This window comes from Bos javanicus, chromosome 15, assembly GCF_032452875.1.
Source record: "Bos javanicus breed banteng chromosome 15, ARS-OSU_banteng_1.0, whole genome shotgun sequence".
NCBI classification, from domain to species: Eukaryota; Metazoa; Chordata; class Mammalia; order Artiodactyla; family Bovidae; genus Bos; species Bos javanicus.
The window spans coordinates 7,984,632-8,004,435 of record NC_083882.1 but is presented as its reverse complement, the minus strand read 5'-3'; the positions used below and the strand labels follow the sequence as shown (position 1 = coordinate 8,004,435).

The 19,804-nt window shown below is 41.4% G+C and overlaps 1 protein-coding gene across 3 annotated transcripts in view; it reads left to right on the top strand.

Moving 5' to 3' along the window:
- Nucleotides 1–19,804, top strand: part of ARHGAP42 (Rho GTPase activating protein 42) — a 340,955-nt gene that overhangs the window by 308,985 nt on the left and 12,166 nt on the right. For all 3 annotated transcript variants that reach the window (XM_061440141.1, XM_061440144.1, XM_061440143.1), the window contains exons 14-22: nucleotides 529–603; nucleotides 1,296–1,380; nucleotides 1,984–2,042; nucleotides 5,269–5,374; nucleotides 10,045–10,204; nucleotides 11,373–11,517; nucleotides 12,752–13,132; nucleotides 13,516–13,672; nucleotides 15,695–15,757. In XM_061440141.1, the coding sequence (XP_061296125.1) occupies nucleotides 529–603; nucleotides 1,296–1,380; nucleotides 1,984–2,042; nucleotides 5,269–5,374; nucleotides 10,045–10,204; nucleotides 11,373–11,517; nucleotides 12,752–13,132; nucleotides 13,516–13,672; nucleotides 15,695–15,757 (1,231 nt within the window). The remainder of the gene's footprint in view (nucleotides 1–528; nucleotides 604–1,295; nucleotides 1,381–1,983; nucleotides 2,043–5,268; nucleotides 5,375–10,044; nucleotides 10,205–11,372; nucleotides 11,518–12,751; nucleotides 13,133–13,515; nucleotides 13,673–15,694; nucleotides 15,758–19,804) is intronic.

Genomic DNA, 19,804 nt, shown 5'->3' with positions numbered 1-19,804 from the left:
ACATTCATATATCTACCACATTTTAGATTCTTAACCCAAATAGACAATTATGGACTATTTAGTAGAATTGCCTATGCTATACAGTAAGTCCTTATTAGTTATCTCTTTTTTACAAAGAAGTGTGTATATGTCAATCCCATCCTCACCTTTAAAGTGAAGTTAGCAATTCCATCCAACTGTTCAACATCCGTTCAACACATAGGACTCCATGATTGAGGAAACATAATATGAGAAATACTGATCATTTTTTCTCATCTTGGATGGTTTTTTATATTCAGGTAGTGGTGAATAGACAGCTGTACTTTGCCATTTTGAAGCTTTTCATAGACTTTCAAATCACTGTTCATTGTCTGCTCTAAGAAATATATGTCTGATGAATATTTCCAGGGTAGGTCTGCTAAAGTTAGACTGTAAAATTGGATGCATACCTTCCAGATTTTATGTAGGCATATATCTGAGTTTTTAACATTCTGTGCTTGGAACTTGTGTCTTATGCCGTTTTCTTGTGATTTTTTTCCTTCTCACTAGGCATCACCATTTTAGGTCTCTACCGAATAGGAGGAGTGAATTCCAAAGTGCAGAAACTCATGAATACCACATTTTGTAAGTTTTGGCTGAAGCCCGTTACTTAACTTTTACATTATTATAGAAAAGTAAAACCATAGGCTTTTTTGAGATATAGATTATTGCTTGTCTTTGAGTATTTTCAAGTCATATCTAAAATTAATATTTGTATTCATTTTTAATGTCCATTATTATAGATGACCATCAGAATTTGTAAAGGGGCCCTTTTTATAATGTTGAATTTTTCCTCAAGTATTCTTTGATTAGCTTGAGGTACAGTAAGATTTATGGGTGCTGGGATTCAGATGGCCTGAACTGGACTCTTGATTCAGCCAGTTTAAAGTTCTGTGGCCTTGGGTAATTTGCTTAACCCCTCTGTGCCTTCACCTCCTCGTTTATAGAGGAGGCTCATTGAATTATAAGAATCTGATATGTTAACCCATATAAAGCACTGAGAAGCACGCCCACCACTTGGTAAGTGTGCTGTGATGTTAGCAATTAGCAAACATCTGATTTAAGAAACTGCATTCCATAAGAAATCTTTGAGGTTCATTGTCAGAATGAGCTTTGCACCAACTCAGGCAAACAACAGTCTGAAAGTTAACTCCACTGGCCTTCTAAAAAATACATGCCTCTCTCTTTGATCTACTTTTGTCTGCGTCCATCTTCTTAATGGTGCTCGTGATATTTCGAATTGCACAGTTTAAACATCTTGCGTTAATTCTTTTCAGCTCCCAAGTCCCCCCCTGACATGGACATTGATATTGAACTGTGGGATAATAAGACAATAACAAGTGGACTGAAAAACTACCTCAGGTGAGGTGGGCCTGCCTGCTGCTGCTCTGCTGCGGTCTCTCGGTCGCCCCTGTGGGCTGGCACCGTGGGCCGCAGGGAGCCCCGTGGGGTCCTCTTCCCTCCTCAGCACAGTTCGTGTACTTGAGGTGGACTGGCAGAGTGGGCACAGTCATGTTCAGTGTTCTGGGAGTTATACGTGCTTGTTTCAAACAGTAAACTTTGCCAGAGTTTATGAGTGCTAAATAATACTTTCTGTTTCATATTAGATTCAGATTCAGGTCTTCATATATTTTTTTATAAAACATCACAAGCTGAATTGCAAATTAAAAAAAAAAAAACAGAAACTATTGGCCCCATATCTGAGAGTGATTTTGTTCCTGTAGTCCAGTAGTTCTCACAAAGTATTAAAAAATAATTCCCCAGCCTCTCCTATTTTAATACAGTGACAGCAAGAAGTGCTCAGGACATGGGTGTCTTTGAGGTCTGTATTTTAGAGCTACTTGTCGACTCCCTGGTAGGACTTTATTGTACATGTAGTCACCCAGTTCTCACAGAAGCACTGAAAGTTCAAGGGAAATCAGAAGGTAACTGCTCTTCTAAAATCTGCTTCATTCTCTCTTGTAGGTGCCTTGCAGAACCACTGATGACTTACAAATTACACAAAGATTTTATTGTTGCTGTTAGTAAGTATATTTCCATTGGATGCATTGTAATTGATGTGGTTTTATGCTGTTGCTGCTAAGTCACTTCAGTCGTTTCCGACTCTGTGCGACCCCAGAGACGGCAGCCCACCAGGCTCCCCCGTCCCTGGGATTCTCCAGGCAAGAATACTGGAGTGGGTTGCCATTTCCTTCTCCAATGCACGAAAGTGAAAAGTGAAAGTGAAGTCACTCAGTCGTGTCTGACTCTTATCGACCCCATGGACTGCAGCCCACCAGGCTCCTCCGTCCATGGGATTTTCCAGGCAAGAGTATTGGAGTGGGGTGCCATTGCCAGAGGTTGTAAGTTTAAACCTGGTAGTTAACATTTTCCTACCTATGGCTTAAGAAATTGTCATTCTCATAACTTAGTAGTTTACAATATGGTTATGAGAAGTCACAGAATGAACTAAAATACTTTGTTACTTAGTAAGACTCTTTGGGGTGGCATATATGGTGTGATTAGAAAGAGCTGTGAGGAATTAATTACTCAAATTACATTTTCCTTGATTAATGAATGTCAGTTTCTTACAAGAGCGACTTCATGGTTAAATAAACAAGACCACAAAGAGGTACAATCAGTTATGCCCCTGCCTCCACTGTGCTCACATGCTTTGTTCCTAAATCTGGAGAAAGAGTCAGCTATTTTTGGTAGGCAACAATACCTTTTCTCTCTTATTATATTTATTGAAGATGATTGGATGCTGCAGTGGTAAAGAGTCTGCCTGCCAGTGCAGGAGATGCAGGTTGAATCCCTGGGTGAGGAAGATCCCTTAGACGAGGGAATGGCTACCCAGTACTCCAGTTTTCTTACCTGGAAAATTCCATGGACAGAGGAGCCTGGCAGGCTACAGTCCATGGGGTTGCAAAGAGTCAGACATGACTGAGCACACACACACTCACAAACTTATCAGATATCTATATTGTTTCTTTAGATCTGTGACTGCCTTAATGTTATATGAATTAAACAGGTTTAATTCAAAATTGTGGGGAGCAGGGGAGGGGGCCAGTGACAGTCATGTAACCTGAGCAATTAGAGTTGTGTAAAACGTTGGGCTCAAGGGCCAGGTCGCCATCTGAGCCAGTCTCAAGTTGTAACAGTTAAGAGTTGGCATTTCATTGTTAAGATATTTGAGATATGACTGTAATAAGAGTATTTTCCACAATCCAAGAAAGAAATCAACTGCATTAGTTTATTACCATACATTGTAATGTCACAGGAGGTGTTACCTGCTGCTAAAAGTGTCAGATAAAGCTGAATGGCCTTGATGTGCAGCCCTGCATGCGTGACTGACCACATGATCTCATGAACATCTATACCATTTAGCTTTCTCCTGAAGGCTCTGCACTCTACTTCCTCTTTGTAGAAATCCATCCTTGTAAGAACAATGAGACCTTAGAAAGTACATAATCCAACCTCATTTTATTAACGATGAAATCACAACCCAGAGGGGGCAAGTGACTTTGTCCAGGACACTAGTAAATTCAAAGCAATATCAAGACTACAAGCCAGGTTTTTTGACTCTTAACCTAGAACACTTTGTTACAAGAAATTCATCTTATAACAAATGTGTTTGATCCACTTAGCTAGAATGGCTCAGTGAGCTGGTTGTTTTGCTGCCAACATTTGGTCACAAGATTTTTTTTCTTCACTTTTGTGGCAAATAGTGATCATATTATTCACTGCTGCTGCTGCTAAGTCGCGTCAGTCACGTCCGACTCTGTGCGACCCCATAGATGGCATCCCAACAGGCTCCCCCGTCCCTGGGATTCTCCAGGCAAGAATACTGGAGTGGGTTACCATTTCCTTCTCCATTGCATGAAAGTGAAAAGTGAAAGTGAAGTCGCTCAGTCGTGTCCGACTCCTAGCGACCCCATGGACTGCAGCCTACCAGGCTCCTCCATCCATGGGATTTTCCAGGCAAGAGTGCTGGAGTGGGGTGCCACTGCCTTCTCCATATCATTATTCACTACCATGATAATTAAAGCACATCTCATGTATAAGAATCCATCTTCTGTCTGGGTCAATAGAAATAGGTATCATTTGGCTTCAAGCAAGAGAAATTTAGCTCAGGAAGAAAGGGCAAGTTACTCAGAGTCTAAGGGGAGTCTGTCAGAACTCCTTGGCAGAGAATGGGTCCTGCCTACTGTGGTCTGCACCCAGGAACCACAAAGTTGGGAACAGATGTTTCCAATCCACCCTCCCAGCTCTTTTCAGATGTCTCTCATTTTTTTTCTCTGCTGCATATCTACCTCATTTGCAGACAAATTTTTCTCCACTTGGAAGCACATTTGGTGATGGTCTGCCTTGTTTTACATGATCTGCCTTTGCACGAATCCAGCAGACAGATCAGAGTTTTGGTGTCTCCATTCGAACTCCTGGAAGAGACTTCATGTTTAGCCTGATGAAAACCAGGCCCTTTCCTCACCTCGTATGCAGATAGCTGTGCCCGGAAGAAATGAAGGTCCCATTTATAAACCCTGTGCAGCGGGCACTTTGTGGAGAAAGGGCTTGGCATGGTGGGCAGTCACCCTAGAATTTGTTTATTGTAGTAAGAGACTGTTAAATAGATTCCTTTTTCTGAAGCATTACAAGTTTCTCTAGCCAACTTTTCAGCCTCTTGGCTTTTTCCTTGCAGACTGAATCTGCTTGAGATGATTTTTTTTTTTTTCAGGTATACCATGGTCAGCACGGGCTTAAAATCTACTAGGCCTTTGGTTGTGCAATTATCCTGACACCTGAGAAAAATAACTCTCTGCCGTCTTTTAACCTATAAAATTTAGAAAAGAGTACCTCCTTCCTCTGGTTTGATAGAGTCACTCAGAGATTTCAAAGTGATAAAGTGTATTGTGGTATCTGGCACATTAGACCAGTTGTAACAACTACTGCCATCACTCATATTACTAAAAGCTTTATTCTCTCCTTTTGTAACAAAGCCAGAGGAAATGAGTTATGATTGTATAGAAGTATACAGTTCAGAGGCTAAGAGCATAGGTCTGGACTGGATAGAACTGAGTTCTTCTCTATTTAGTGATTGCAGATCATGGACAAGTTACCCAGTGACTCTAACCTTAGGAAATAATAGTGATAATACTTACCATGTGAAGCACTGCTTATAAGGCATGACAGATGGAAGTGGTTATTATGTTTAAATTATTAATGTTTATATGATTAGAATTTGAATATTCGCAACCTTTTTTTATGTTACAGAGTCTGATGACCAGAACTACCGGGTGGAGGCTGTACATGCCCTGGTGCACAAGCTGCCCGAGAAAAACAGAGAGATGCTGGACATCTTGATAAAGCACCTGGTCAAGTAATTCTCTGACTTAGATTGCTCACTTACTTGTTCATCTGTTAAACTTGAGTATATTCATGTCTTTTAAAGGGGGTGATAGAGCTGTAACTTTGCTACTGTAATCAGAGTCCATTTAATTGGTTGAAAAATGATGCGGCAGTTTGTTTTTAAGATATAATCTATGTGTGTGTGTGTATCTGTGTGTTTATGACATGCAAATAATTATATCCCTGCAACTGTTATAATGAAATGTCAACTTAAAAATATGTGAAGGAGTATTAGTCCTTTCCCAGTTCTTTTAGATGCATGGTAAGCCTGAAGTTTGAAGACCAGGTCTCTGTTTTATTAGGGTCACCAGGTTCTACCAGGTCAACATGCCACTGGCACATTAGCTTCCTTCCCCAGATTCCTAGTGTCTTTGGTTTCTGAAGATCTTTTTGACTCTTATATATTTAAAAGTTTTGACAAATATTGTATTAATCAAGTTTCTTCAGAGAACAGAACTAATAGGTTGTCATATGTGTGTCTGTGTATACATATGTATATATATAAGAGAGACTGGTTAGTTCCAAGGAATTGGCTGCACAATTGTGGAGGCTGATTTCAAGGCAGGCTGGAGACCCAGAGAAGTTGATATCATGGTCCAAATCCAGGCAGTCTGGAGGCAGAATACCCTCTTCCTCGGGGACCTCAGTCTTTTTCTCTTAAGACCCTAAACTAATGTTTAGATGAGGCCCACCCAGGTAATGGATGGTAGTCTGCTTTACTCAAAGCCTACTGATTTAAACGTTAATGTCATCTAAAAATGCCTTCACAGAAACATCTAGAATTATGTTTGACCAAATATTGGAGTACTGCAGCCTAGCAAATTTGACACGTAGCATTAGCCATAACAGATCTATCTTGATTCACACACACACATTTAATTCAGAGGTTTCAGTTCAGCTACCATGCTGCTAGAAACAAAAATCCAAATTCAGGTTTTAAACTTACTTAAGAATCCCCTTATAGTCTCATTTACAAATGGGAACAGTTTTTATCTTAATGAGTACTGCAATTCACAAATGATTAATCCTTCCTTGTTTGCTACAAGTAGTAACCCAATTTATGCTAATTTGAGCCATGCACATTTGAAACTGTGCTCTATATTAATCAGTCTCATCTTAACTTGCAGGATTTAAGATAATATGAGTTGGCCCTCCTTGAAATAAGAAGGAAATCCACTAGGAATGATTTCATTTCAAGTTCATTGTTAACGATTGCCCTTGTCAGCATTTAGCTAATGAACAGGGACACACTATCCTTGGTCTGAATTACATAGTCTTGAATTATGTTTTTGAGTTGTGTGTCCTTTTCTTGAAACTTAACCATACAACATTTAGTGGGCATTCTCTTGCTACATTTAAGCTAATTTTTTAGCAAAGCCTTTTAAAATACACTTTAAAAGCTTCATGAGTGTCACATAAAATATTTTTCCGTAATTATCCAGAATGTTAGATGAACACAAGCTTCACCTTTAATTGTGACTGTAATACAGGAAATAGAAAGAGTATATCTAGCCACTAAAGAGTACTGAAAATTCTTCTGCCCAACCTTCACCACCATTCCTAGCTGAACCTAAAAATGTCAATCTCCTTTGAGCAGCAGCAGTAGAATGTGTGCTCACATCACCAATGACTTACTTAATTCTTCTCGTGGTTCATTCACTAAGTCAGGTCCAACTCTTTGCTCTGTGTTCTACTGTGTCCCAGAGTTTGCTCAAATTCTTATCTGTTGAGTCAGTGATGGTATCCAGCCATCTCATCCTCTGCTGCCTCCTTCTCCTTTTGCCTTTAATCTTTCCCATGATCAGGGTCTTTTCCAGTGATGTGGCTCTTCACATCAGGTGGCCAAAGTATTGGAGTTTCAGCTTCAGCATCAGTCCTTCCAATGAATATTCAGGGTTGATTTCCCTGAGGATTGACTAGTTTGATCTCCTTGCAGTCCAAAGGACTCTCAAGAGTCTTTTCCAATAGCATGGTTTGAAAGCATAAATTCTTCAGTGCTCAGCCTTCTCTATGGTCCAACTCACATCTATACATGATTACTGGAAAAACCATAGCTTTGACCATATGGACCTTTGTGGGCAAAGTAGAATCTCTGCTTTTTAATATGCTGTCTAGGTTTGTCATAACTTACCTTCCAAGGAGCAAGTGTCCTTTAATTTCATGGCTGCAGTCACTGTCCACAGTGATTTTGGAGCCCAGGAAAAGAAAATCTGTCATCCCTTCCACCTTTTCCCCTTCTATTTGCCATTAAGTGATGGGACCACATGCCATGATCTTATTTTTTTGAATATTGAGTTTCAAGCCAGCTTTTTCACTTTCCTCTTTCACCCTCATCAAGAGGCCCCTTTAGTTCCCCTTTACTTTCTGCTGTTAGAGTGATGTTATCTGCATGTCTGAGATTGTTGATATTTCTCCCAGCAATCATGATTGCAACTTGTGCTTCATCCAGGCAGGCATTAGTAGTTTGCTTAAGTAAACTAGTAGCAACTGATAACAATCTTGGTCCCTGGCCACCTTATTGACTTAGGGGAATTTAAAATCAATGACCTAGATTGCTCACTGGCCTAAAGGACCAATGACTGATTACAAATCCCCAGTAACTAGCTCTGAAACATGGTATAAATCATTGACTTCTTTCTGAGAATGCATTGTCTTTAAGACAAGGCCTTATGTGGTCTCCTCTATGACTTAAACTTTACATTTTTAAAAGTGCAGTTCAGAATGTGCTTCATATACAAGTGGATGGGGTGGAGTGCAGAACTGGCTGAAACGTGGGATGATAAGAATCTATATCAGCTGACTAGCCCAGCAGAAGGGAAATTTAGTGAAGAGGAATATGGTGATCAAATTATTTCATCTTCCGAAGAATGTGGTTATCAACTTCATTTTCAAAATAGAGCAATTTTTTTTTTTTTATGATTTCTAAATTTATTCCCAGTGAGCTTCATATTAATCTTATTCTAGGTTATGTATACTACCAGGCACTCTTACTTTTTAGCAAGAATACCCAGAGCCAATTTAATTACAGAGAAGAATATTATTTTAAGATCATATTTTATTTAACTCATTTTATTTAATTTTCTCAACGCTGCTATCAGGGTTATTATTCTTATACTTTACAGATGAGGGAACTGAAGCCTTAAGAGAGATTAAATAACAAGGCTGGTTGCACCCAGCTTCCACATTGGAAGGACCCAAGCTTTAAATCCAGACAGGCCCACTGCCTTTACAGATGATGTATTAGGCTAATACTTATTAAACAATTAATTTATAATATTTGGTTGCATTAAAAGGAAACTTAGAATGAAATTCTTCTTATGCTAACCAAGAATCTTCTTAGCTAACGCTGTCTTGGGCACAAGGGGTAAATTCAGTCAATGGGATAGTCGGCTCTTCCTGCCCTACATCAAATGTTGGGTGAATAATCCAGAATCCTGGATTCCTCATAAAATTTTACTTTTGCTTCTAGAATGGAGTTAGTGTGCATACTCAGTCATATATAAACATTATCTTGTGTTGTGCTCCTAACTAGAATTTTTCATCCTCACAGCTCCACTGGGAGTAAGATAGAAAAGGCAGTGGTTACCCTAGAAGATTGGTTAAATAAAATTAGGTTACTGCTTAAGAATGCATCCAGTCTCCAAATTAATTAGTTAACTAGTCAAAGTTGTTTTTGAGAGTTCACTGGGATTACTTTGCTAAGGTCAGTAATGCTTAAGAATGCATCCAGTCTCCAAATTAATTAGTTAACTAGTCAAAGTTGTTTTTGAGAGTTCACTGGGATTACTTTGCTAAGGTAAGTAATACAGAGACTCTTTATTTTCCAGCCAGTACTAATGCTTCCAGATCTCCTTGTCTTGCTGTTTGCCTAACACAGTGCTGAGCACTTGGGAGTTCCTCAGGGAAGTGGGAGATGGATGGATGGATGGGTGGATGGATAGATGGAAGACAGGATGGGAACATGCCCTGGTCAGTCATCTGACATGGGGAGCTCAGGGACTCTTGACTTGTAGTCAGGAGATCTAACTTGAAACAAAACTCTGTGTCCCTAATTTGCTATGACCTCAGGTACATCATGCTTACTTTAGGAGCTTCTTGTTTTAAAATCTGTACAGTAGGAAAAACTGACTTTTTCGAAAATTAAGTACAGTATTATCTGTGAAAATGTTTAGTAGTAGTTTCTTAATAATGTGTTTGGTAAGTCCAAATATAATCACAACCAGTTTACTCTTACCCATTTGTTCTAAATGGGTATACTACCCATTTAGAGTATACTACCATAGGGCTTGCCAAACAGCTGGTAATTTCCCGGGGGCAATTGTACTTGATTTAAGAAAACAAGATTTTTTTTTTCCTTTAAGAGATTAACCTTAGTAATTATGTTTTATTGCGCTCATGTTTATTAACTTTTTACATCTATTTATACTATACCCCTCTAATGCCAGCTGGTAGTGGCTGAACCTGACTGAGAAATTTAGTCTGTAATGGCATATTTACATCTTATGTATCATATTTACATCTTTATGTATCATACATACATAAAATGTATCATATTTACATCTTACCATTATTTGGTAGATGAGAACATTCCATAATTATTAAACATATAACTTAAAATATATTTGTTGCTTGTATTTGCAGAGTGTCCCTACATAGTCAGCAAAATCTCATGACGGTCTCAAACCTTGGTGTTATATTTGGTCCAACTCTAATGAGAGCACAGGAAGAAACTGTGGCTGCCATGATGAATATTAAGTTTCAGAACATTGTGGTTGAAATTCTGATAGAGCACTACGAAAAGGTAGGCTGAATTTGCACGTGGAAGTATAACATTTTGTTATCTTGTTTCTAAGAAGCAATTTTGTACTTGAATCATCTATGATCTCATTGTGCTCTTGGGTTCCTATATGGTGTCAGTCTTATAAATTTTGTATAAATTATTTATGCAGACTTTTCTTTTCTTTTTTTCTTATTCAGTTTTTACATACTTCTCAAAATCCTCTAGGTGGATCGTTTCCCTTCTTTCTACATCATTTGCTTGTCAAGATTTTCTTCCTTAGTATTTACAAAATTAAGTTTTTACTCAGTATTCAGAAAATACTTTATAATCACTTTATGGTTAAGTCTGTTGTAACTTTTTTATCTCTTTTGAATTAGATTCTCATTATACAGTAGAACTAATATTTTAGACAAAAATCAGAGAACAGTCTTGAAATCCTCTTTATATCCAGTCACTAAGCAGGCTTTCTTTAGGAGTGAGATCTTAGAACAATTATGAAAATGAGAAAATGGGAAGACCAAAATGATCTGATTGTTAAGTGAGCTCAGCCATAGAAGGTCTAAACACTGTGATTTATTTATGTCTGACACCGTCCTTTTGAGAGGATGGGGGTGCCTCTTTCCTTCCCGGTTGCTCTATGGTGCCTGTAGGATAGGCTTGGAGCCTTGCTCAGACTGGAAGTACTTTCATATCCCTGGAGTCCACAGCTGCATCTTGTAGCCATGCTCAGACGCCTGCCTGCAGCTTGTCACATTCTTCGCAGCTCAGGGCCAGGGCATGCCAACACCTTCTGAGAAGCCAGGGGCTGCTAGCTGGGGAATGATAACAGCAGGGTTCTCTTCCCCTCAGGTTATGTTCAGGATGAAGGGGAAGAGTGACTGTAACAGTGAAAAAATCAGCCTGTCTTGACATAGACATTCGATGCTATTTGACACATTTCTTAAAAATATTGGAAAATCTGAATTTCACTGCTGGGGAATAGGGAAGAATAAAAAACCCAGAGAAGAAGCATTATTCAGTGTAAATGGAAAAGAAAGTTGTAATTGCTCTAGAAAGTTTATTTCTTGCCAGGCAACTGATTCAGGAGCATAGAGTTCTAAGATCATTTAATAACACTCAAAACTTATTTTATGATGAAAATGTCAGTGTCACCCTTCTGTTGACCTCGGTCCATTTTTCTTCCATGTAGATTTTTCACACTGCCCCAGACCCCAGCATCCCTCTTCCTCAGCCTCAGTCTCGATCCGGATCCCGGAGGACGCGTGCAATCTGCCTCTCCTCTGGCTCCCGGAAGCCCAGGGGGAGGTATACTCCGTGTTTGGCAGAACCCGACAGTAAGTGTCCCACCCTCAGGGAGATGCCGTCTTTGTTAATTCAGCTGTATCCCACCTTATGGGCAATTAGGTAGAAAGAGGAAATGTCCTTACTGACGCTGTCTCCCAGCACCAGCACTCTCCACCACATTTAAATGTTCTTCGTCAGGATAGATCTTGGACAAGCCAATTCATTCCTGCTGCAAAGGGAAAAAAAAAAAGTAGTTTTTGCTCAGTGCCCTTTCCTGTAGCTGTGATTAAGTACATCCGGTGCTACTTTGTAGCAGCTTTTGTCCTGTTGTCAAAGTGGTCGGGAAGAAAGCCGGGGAGCCTGGCCCAAGCAGTCATTTTCTTTCTTTCTTTCCTTCACATTATGTTCTTAAAGCATCATCTCTCAGGTATCAAAGTGTCTGAAAGAGAGAGAAAGGAAATAAAAAGAGATTCTGCACCACACATTATCCCTAACTTATTATTCTGAGCCAAGCCCCACCATAAGATGGGTGGCAGCTTCAGCTCAAAGCATGAGTTCAACTTTGGCCATTTTTGTTGTATTTTGTACACCCAGCCCTCTCCGTCCACCCTCAGTTTTCCCCACAATTGCTGTTTAGATACAGTATTTGAATATTCCCTTACTGTTTCTTTCATGTTTTTTCTTACACCATAACTTTTAGAAACATTAGAAAATACACCCAGTTAAACATCAAGTTTTCTTATGTTGGTATATTCTTAGTAGGGAAAGGAAAGAAATCCTTCCTATTTTCTTCCACAAGCTTTCCTTTTAAAAATTGTAAAAAAAAAAAAATTGATAAAAATAAAAATTGTGGAGCTACTGACATTTAATAGCACCTTTTCTACCAGGAGGACCCAGACACATGGTAACTCGGAATCACCTAGGATCAGAAAAGTAGAAGGCAGGAATATGTCTCAGTATTCCCCCTTTCCATTGATTTCTTATATCATCAAGGCATCTTGCCTCTCCTACTGGTGAGTCCTATTTCAGAAGCACATTTTGTCTGATTTCAAGTCAGCCCCACTGATGCTTCAAGAAGCAACATGATTTCATAGGGACACATAGACAGCCTCCCTTGAATAGTGTAGTTCAGGTGAATGTTTTAAAGCCTTTCTGCACAACTGAGGACAGTTCTCTAAGCCAGGTCTGGCACTGCAGTGGGGTCAGGTGGCTGCAGAGCATTTGGGAGGTTGAGATCAGAAGGGCCCCATCCTTGACTCTCCTGTCTCTGCCTGGCCTGCCCAGGCGATTCCTACAGCAGCAGCCCTGACAGCACACCCATGGGGAGCATCGAGTCCCTCTCCTCTCACTCCTCTGAGCAGAACAGCACCACGAAGCCTGCCTCCTGCCAGCCCAGGGAGAAGTCCACCGGGATCCCTTGGATTGCGTCCCCATCGCCCAGCAACGGACAGAAGAGTCTTGGTCTCTGGACCACGAGTCCCGAGTCAAGTTCTCGAGAAGATGCAACCAAAACGGACGCGGAATCAGACTGCCAGAGCGTCACCTCCGTCACCAGTCCCGGGGACGCGTCTCCACCCATCGACCTGGCCAAGAAGGGGCCCTATGGGCTCTCAGGACTGAAAAGAGCCTCGGCTTCCTCCCTCAGATCCGTCTCTGCAGCCGAAGGTAAGCCAGGATTGAGCTTGGGCTAATGTCGTGTCTCTGCGTCGCCTCCTGGCTTGTGGAGCCTGATGACTCAGGAGGGAGGCGTGAACAGCAAGGCCACAGACGCTGCTTCTCCGCTTTGTCCCTGAGCTGGGAGCTTTAAACCTCCTGTGTGCTGCGGCATGTTTCCTGGACCTCTCCCTCTCTGAGTGGTGATGTATTTGCAATTACTTCCGATTGTGATCTCCTCCCCTGAAAGACGGACTGCTGGGCTCGGAGAACATTCTGTGCCTTCTCATTTGGACACAGAGACAACGGCTTCCTTTTGTTACACCTGTGGACTGTGTTATTGCTATTATTTTGTCTAACAGCACCTCGCCTGTTTTCTTGGGCTTTCTTTTCAGGAAACAAGAGCTACAGTGGATCCATTCAAAGCTTAACTTCCATAGGTTCCAAAGAGACACCCAAAGCCGCACCAAACCCAGATCTGCCTCCAAAAATGTGCAGGAGGTTAAGGCTGGACACCGCCTCCAGCAACGGCTACCAGCGCCCTGGCTCCGTGTAAGTGTCAGGGTGTTTGTTTGGAGTTTTCTGTGTCTCCCGTGGGTACACAGGGCTTGAACGTGTGCAAAAGAACCCTCAGGGTTCCCACAGCGAAACACTCATCCGTAGAGTGGGTACCACCAATTTCTGTAGGACCCTGTCCTCTTCTGCAAGTGGTGTGAACGTTCGCACACACTTCAGGCACTTTCCTTGGAAGCAGGCTTTCTTTTAAGGACGTGAAAGCCTCTGTATAATATAGTGGTTTGGAGTCTGGAAACTAAACACCCACCACTCCGCTATTGGACTGCCCGTATCCTCAGTCCTACCTCTTCGTTAGAAATACGGCTGTTTTCTAGCCGGGGTGATCTCCTCTCCTCTCCATTTGTCTCCCCAACCTGAGTACTCACTGATTCAAACAACTCCTGGAGAACAGGGAGCAGGAAAGGCAAGAGAGTGCGCTTCTAAGAGCAGGATACGACCTTGAAGTGGAAAGGCCAGGAGGGTGGGGTGTGTAGACAAGAGCAGTGAGGGCGCAGATGGGAGAAAGCAGGGAGCGGGGTAAATTCAGAAGCAGAATCCAAAGAAGGACATTCTTCCTCCTTTTCCTCTTACGTTTCTGACTTTCGCTGAGCTGTTCCAGATGCTGCGGGAGCTATTACTGAGCATCCTTGTACATGTTATTAAGGACCACAGTGTCCTCCTGCAGGAGGCAGTATGAACGGTGTTTTAAAGATGAGGAGAACTCATCCTGGGAAGTCAGGGAGCCAGTCCACACTCACTCAGCTAGTAAGTGGCGGAGCCAGGATTCTAACCCGGGGTTCTCCAGCTGAGTCTGTGCTCTTCCTCTTATGCCCTGCCCAGTTGTAATATGGCGGTGTTGCTGACCTTTTAATTATTCACTGAAAGTCCGGTAAGACATTTCACTAAGCCTGTTTCCATAGGAACAACATCTTACATTCATTCATTCATCCCATTAACAAGAACCTTTGGTTTCAGAGTGAGTTTCACATGTGTTCTATCTCATGGTTGGAAATCCAGCTCCCACAATATTAGCCAGATTTTGTGTAAGTTTGTTTATTCCCTGGTGTGCACAGTTCTATCCCTTAAGGGAAATGAGTTTTAAGCCAAATGTGTAAAAGGAGATGAGAAAATATAAACTTTATTCTTTGTGAGGGAAAGAGAAGAGCTTCTATTTTGTGATTTACTGATAAAATAGAACTTAAATTGTAGACAGTGTTTGTTCTACGTTAGATGTAAAATGATCCTGCAGATTATCAAATGACTCAGTTCTGGGAGAAGGGTTTGTCAATTCAAGAAATAAGGTAGGTTTTAAATATTTAGTTCATTAAAATGTCATTCAAAGAAATATATATTCTCTTCTAGTAAATATAGGAACTTATCTAATTAACTAGGTTGCATTGGTTTTAATTCTTTTCATTCTACACTATAGTCTCACTTTTCATGTAGTAGCCTTTCCCTTGTCATGCTTTGAAACAAGATTTGAATCTACAAATTTACTTATTGGTCATTTTTTCAGAGTTCTCTCTTTTCACTTTATAGGAAGTATGTTCAAGTATTTTAAAAATAACATGAAACAGTTTTTGAATTTGTTTTGTCTTAACTATGAGAATACAAAGCAGCTCTTGTTTTGTCTTGTGGATGTGACTCTTCCCTTGTGGCTCCATGGAGTCAATAGCAGGACTTCCAGAAGTGGAGTGGGGAGATAAAAGGTTCCTTTTCTTCTTCTCCCCCAGTTTTCTGAGGTGCAGAAAATGCAGACAGTGCAATCCCCAGAGGAAGTAGATACAGGCACTACTGTATCTACTGGTACATCTACTGTATACATCTGGTACTCAGTGAACTAGAAACTAGATCTAAAACTTACTTCTATATTAAAACAGTTAAAATTCAGTTCATATTTTGGGGACAATTTTTAACTCATTTTTTTGTTTGGTTAACTGCTAACTCTGAATTTCGCTTTGAGCTGCGTGATTCTCTAATGGATTTTAATGAAACTTGCATTTTGAAATTATTTTTCAGTGTGGCAGCAAAGGCCCAACTGTTTGAAAACGTTGGTTCAGTTAAGCCAGTTTCTTCTGGGCGGTAAGTTCTCAACTTCCCAGTAAAAAAACATGAAATAGTGGTGACGTGGTTTTGTGTGGACGCGGCAGGTCATCTCTGACTGCTCTGCCCCTCACCTCTGCAAATGGTCAAATTCACATCTGCTGTATCTTGACAAGGGAATAAATGGTCATGACCATACATATAGCAGTTAGCATCTCAGGGTGTTACTGCAGTACCTTGTTTGTTAAAACCTTCACAACGGAAGAGTTCTAAACAAGCAGGTTTTCTAAAAGACAATTTGCAATAACTCTTTGTACACCAAAGACTTTTTTGATGACAGTTTGTGGAAATTATTCAAATGTATATTTGGTCTTGTAAAAGTTAATGTATTTTTTTTTTCTGTAAGAAGCTTCATGAACAGGCACCAAAACTGCGTACTTTTTTAACTTGTAATTTTGTATGATATTGGGGTATAGCCAATTAACAAACAATGCTGTGATAGTTTCTGGTGAACAGCAAAGGGGATCAGCCATATATACACGTGTCCATTCTCCCCCAAACCCCTTCCCATCCAGGCTGCCACATAACACTGAGCAGAGTTCCCTGTGCTGTACAGTAGGTCCTTGTTGATTGTTCATTTTAAATATACCAGTGTATCCATGTCCATCCCAACTCCCTCACTGTCCCTTCCTCCTTCTCCTCCCACCAGCAACCATAGGTTTCATTCTCTAAGTCTATTTGTAAGTAAGTTCCTTTGTGTAATTTCTTTTTCGAGTCCACGTATAACAGATGCCATACCATACTTTCCCTTCTCTGGCTCACTGACTTCACTCAGTGTGACAGTCTCTTAGGTCCAGACTGTGCTCATTCTTAGTGGCCTGTGGTGCTGGGGAGCTGATTACTCCAGGTGGCGCTGGGGTTTGAGTACTCTGCCTCATTCAGGGTTTCCAGATTTTACCTTCTGCTCCATTGTTAACAGGATATGAATTATTATGTCTTACTACTATTCGTTTGCTTGCTTCTAAGGTTCCTGCTTCCTCTCCTCTTAGTACAAATTGATTCTCTCATCTTCGTTAGACTTTGGTTTTAATTTTGAATATGCCTAACTAATGGATTTTTTTTTTTTTTACCATCAGCAACTAGTGCATGTTGCAAGTATTCAGTAAATGCTTTTTGAAAAGGAATATAAATGGGAACATTGGAAGGACCAACCTAGTTTTTTTTTTTTTGGATGTACTCAGGAAATTTTGAGCTTGCCACAACCAATTAACTGAGGCTGTGAAGGAAAGGGGTCAAATATGATTAAAGTATTACCATATAGTTCTTTTAGACGTTATTCAGCCATATCATTTTTATTGACCTTATAAAAGTATGTGGACCTTTTCAGCAGTTCTTAAGCACCTACACAATATAAGGCTTGTCCTGCTTACTAGAGACAACAATAAACTTCAAACTCTGTTTTCAAAACCTTAGCGAGCGCACTCGTAAATTAGTGTTTTTAGAGGAGAGCCACTTTGGTGTCTTAAAGTGTCTTAAATTTATAGCAAATCCCAGCATACTTGCATGTACCTTACCTCTGTCTTCTGCCTTTTTATCAAGGCAAGGTGAAAACTAGCTCAGAACAAACATTTCCCTGAAACTATCACCACTGTCAGGCCTTAATATAAGGGATTTAACCTTGCTACCTTCTGTCTTGCAAAAATGATTGAATTGCTCCACTAGATGGAGCCCTTTTATTAGGAAACTCTAAACAGTCTATTAAGTACTGGCATCAAAGAGATAATCTGTTAAGAGCTTGAAGACAGCAAGGTATTCATGAAACAAATTAGTATGACAGTAAATTAATGAAGCTGTTATACAATAAGTTTACTCACATGTTCAACACTCATCCTATGCATTTAAAACATACTTTTACACTCCAAATACTCTAAATCCACTTCTAATAAGCTGTCAGCATAAATTTAGAGCTCACTCAGTGATACACTGAAGATTAAGTCTTAGTCCGCAGTACTTGTGGATGGTGTCATAGCTTTTCACCTGTCCTTTTACTTAACTGTGTCTGCCCTTATGCATTTAGGTAAAATAGTTACCTCTTTAAGCCTTCAAAGGGGAAGCTTAAGTGGCGCATCCCTGTACAGACAGTGTGTGTCCAGTGCCTTTGTTGGAAGAGATGGGTTTGACGTGGACCTGAGTCACCTCTTTTCTCAGGATGTGCTGGCCGCTCTTAGCTTGCTTGGGGGTGTGGCTGGTGCTGGAGGAACCAGAGCCTCTGCAGAGTGTGAGTGAAGCTTCTCTTCTGCTCAGTGACCATCACTGCCCTGCCAGGGACTGCAGCTGATCTCACTTTCGTAGAGCAGAAATCCTGATGGTCTGGCCTGACCTGGCTCTGTCCCCTTTAAAGTGAAGTCACTCAGTCGCACCAAACTGTTTGCAACCCCGGGGACTGTAGCCCACCAGGCTCCTCTGTCCATGGGATTTCCCAGGCAAGAATACTGGAGTGGGTTGCCATGTCCTTCTCCAAGGGATCTTCCTGATCCAGGGATCGAACCCAGGTCTCCCGCATTGCAGGCAGACTCTTTACCATCTGAGCCACCAGGGAAGCCCTGTACCCTTTAGGGCTTTTCTCTCTCCCTGCATTGGGACCCTTGCCTCTGAGATGTTAATGCAGGTGGGGCCCGGGCTGACTCCCAGCCCATGTCAGCTGCAGACTGAGGCCCAATACGCTGTGTGTGCAGACGCCCATGGCTCTGCTCGGCCACAGCCTCTGGCGCAAGCCCCGTTTGTTCCTCACAGCCGCTCACTGGCCTGACTTCACAGGGTCAGCAGGGTCCACATGGACGCTGTGTGCATGGGCTAGGGTGGGAAGGACCCGTGGTGGAACGGCCACTGTCAGAGGTCTGGGTAGCTCCTGATCCACTGCTGGAGTAGGCGCTCTGCCCCCCCAGGCTCTGCCGGGCGCTGGCTCACCTGAGCACCCCACAGTCGAGTCTATTCCCTAGTCATGGGAGAAGTCGAGAGCTGCACTGGAATGTGGAGTCAGTGGCGATGGAGCGTTAGCTTGGCTTGAGCAAGGAGATCGCAGGAAACCCTGCAACCGCAAGGCTCGACCTCTCTCCTTCCTGCCCTCTCAAGAGGAGTCAGGCTTCCCCCAGTTCCCCAGCCAGCCAGGGTTTTTTCTCCCACTCAAGACCTCAGGACTGGGGTCCCCAGGCTGTGGCTCAGGTGCTCACTTCCTGGACAAGTCTCGGACAAGTCCCCACCCAGGAGCACGAGTTCTGATTCAGATGCTTTTCTTCCCTTCATTACGTGTGTATGTTTCAGCCTGGGTTGTACAGGAGTTCTTCTGCCAGTTTCTGGTTAGTTTTCAGTAAGAATTGTTCCACATGTAGATGTATTTTTGCTGTGTTCATGGAGGAAGATGAGTTCCACATTCTCTTACCCTGTCACCTTGGTCTGAACTCTAGGAAATCCACTTTTTTAATCTGTAAAGTGAAGGTCATGATTCCCTTTTTGACAGATTATGAGCGTGGGAAGCAATGTATTTGAAGTACACAGTCAGCTCTCCATATACTGCCTTTGCAGTATATAATAGCTAATATTGTTATAACTATTATCATTGAAACTACTTAAGGTATTCAAGCCTCTAATTAATATGTATTGGGTATTTGGACATTTATCAATCACTTGAAACCCTTTTGTACCATTAAATACAACTGAACAACAGAAAATGAGGATATTTCCCTCACTGACCCCCCACAATACCTACTTTGATTTCCTTCTGGGGAACTTAGGGTACTCTTGAATTGTACCTCAAAGAAGGATGAACCAGTAGTGGGTCACAGGGAGACCAGCCATTATGGGAAATACCACAGTTGGGAGATTTTAGTGGATGGTCTTGAGCAACAGAAAAGTAACACCTCTGGATTAACTGCAGGCTCTGGGAGTCATTGAGCAAAGAGCTGATCTAATCAGTGATGCACTCAATCAGATAATTGAGGTGGCTTCTCTAGGAGGTTGTTGATGGGAAGAAAACCATTTAGGGTGGAACAGGTGATACTTAAAAGACCTTAATTAGGACATTAACAA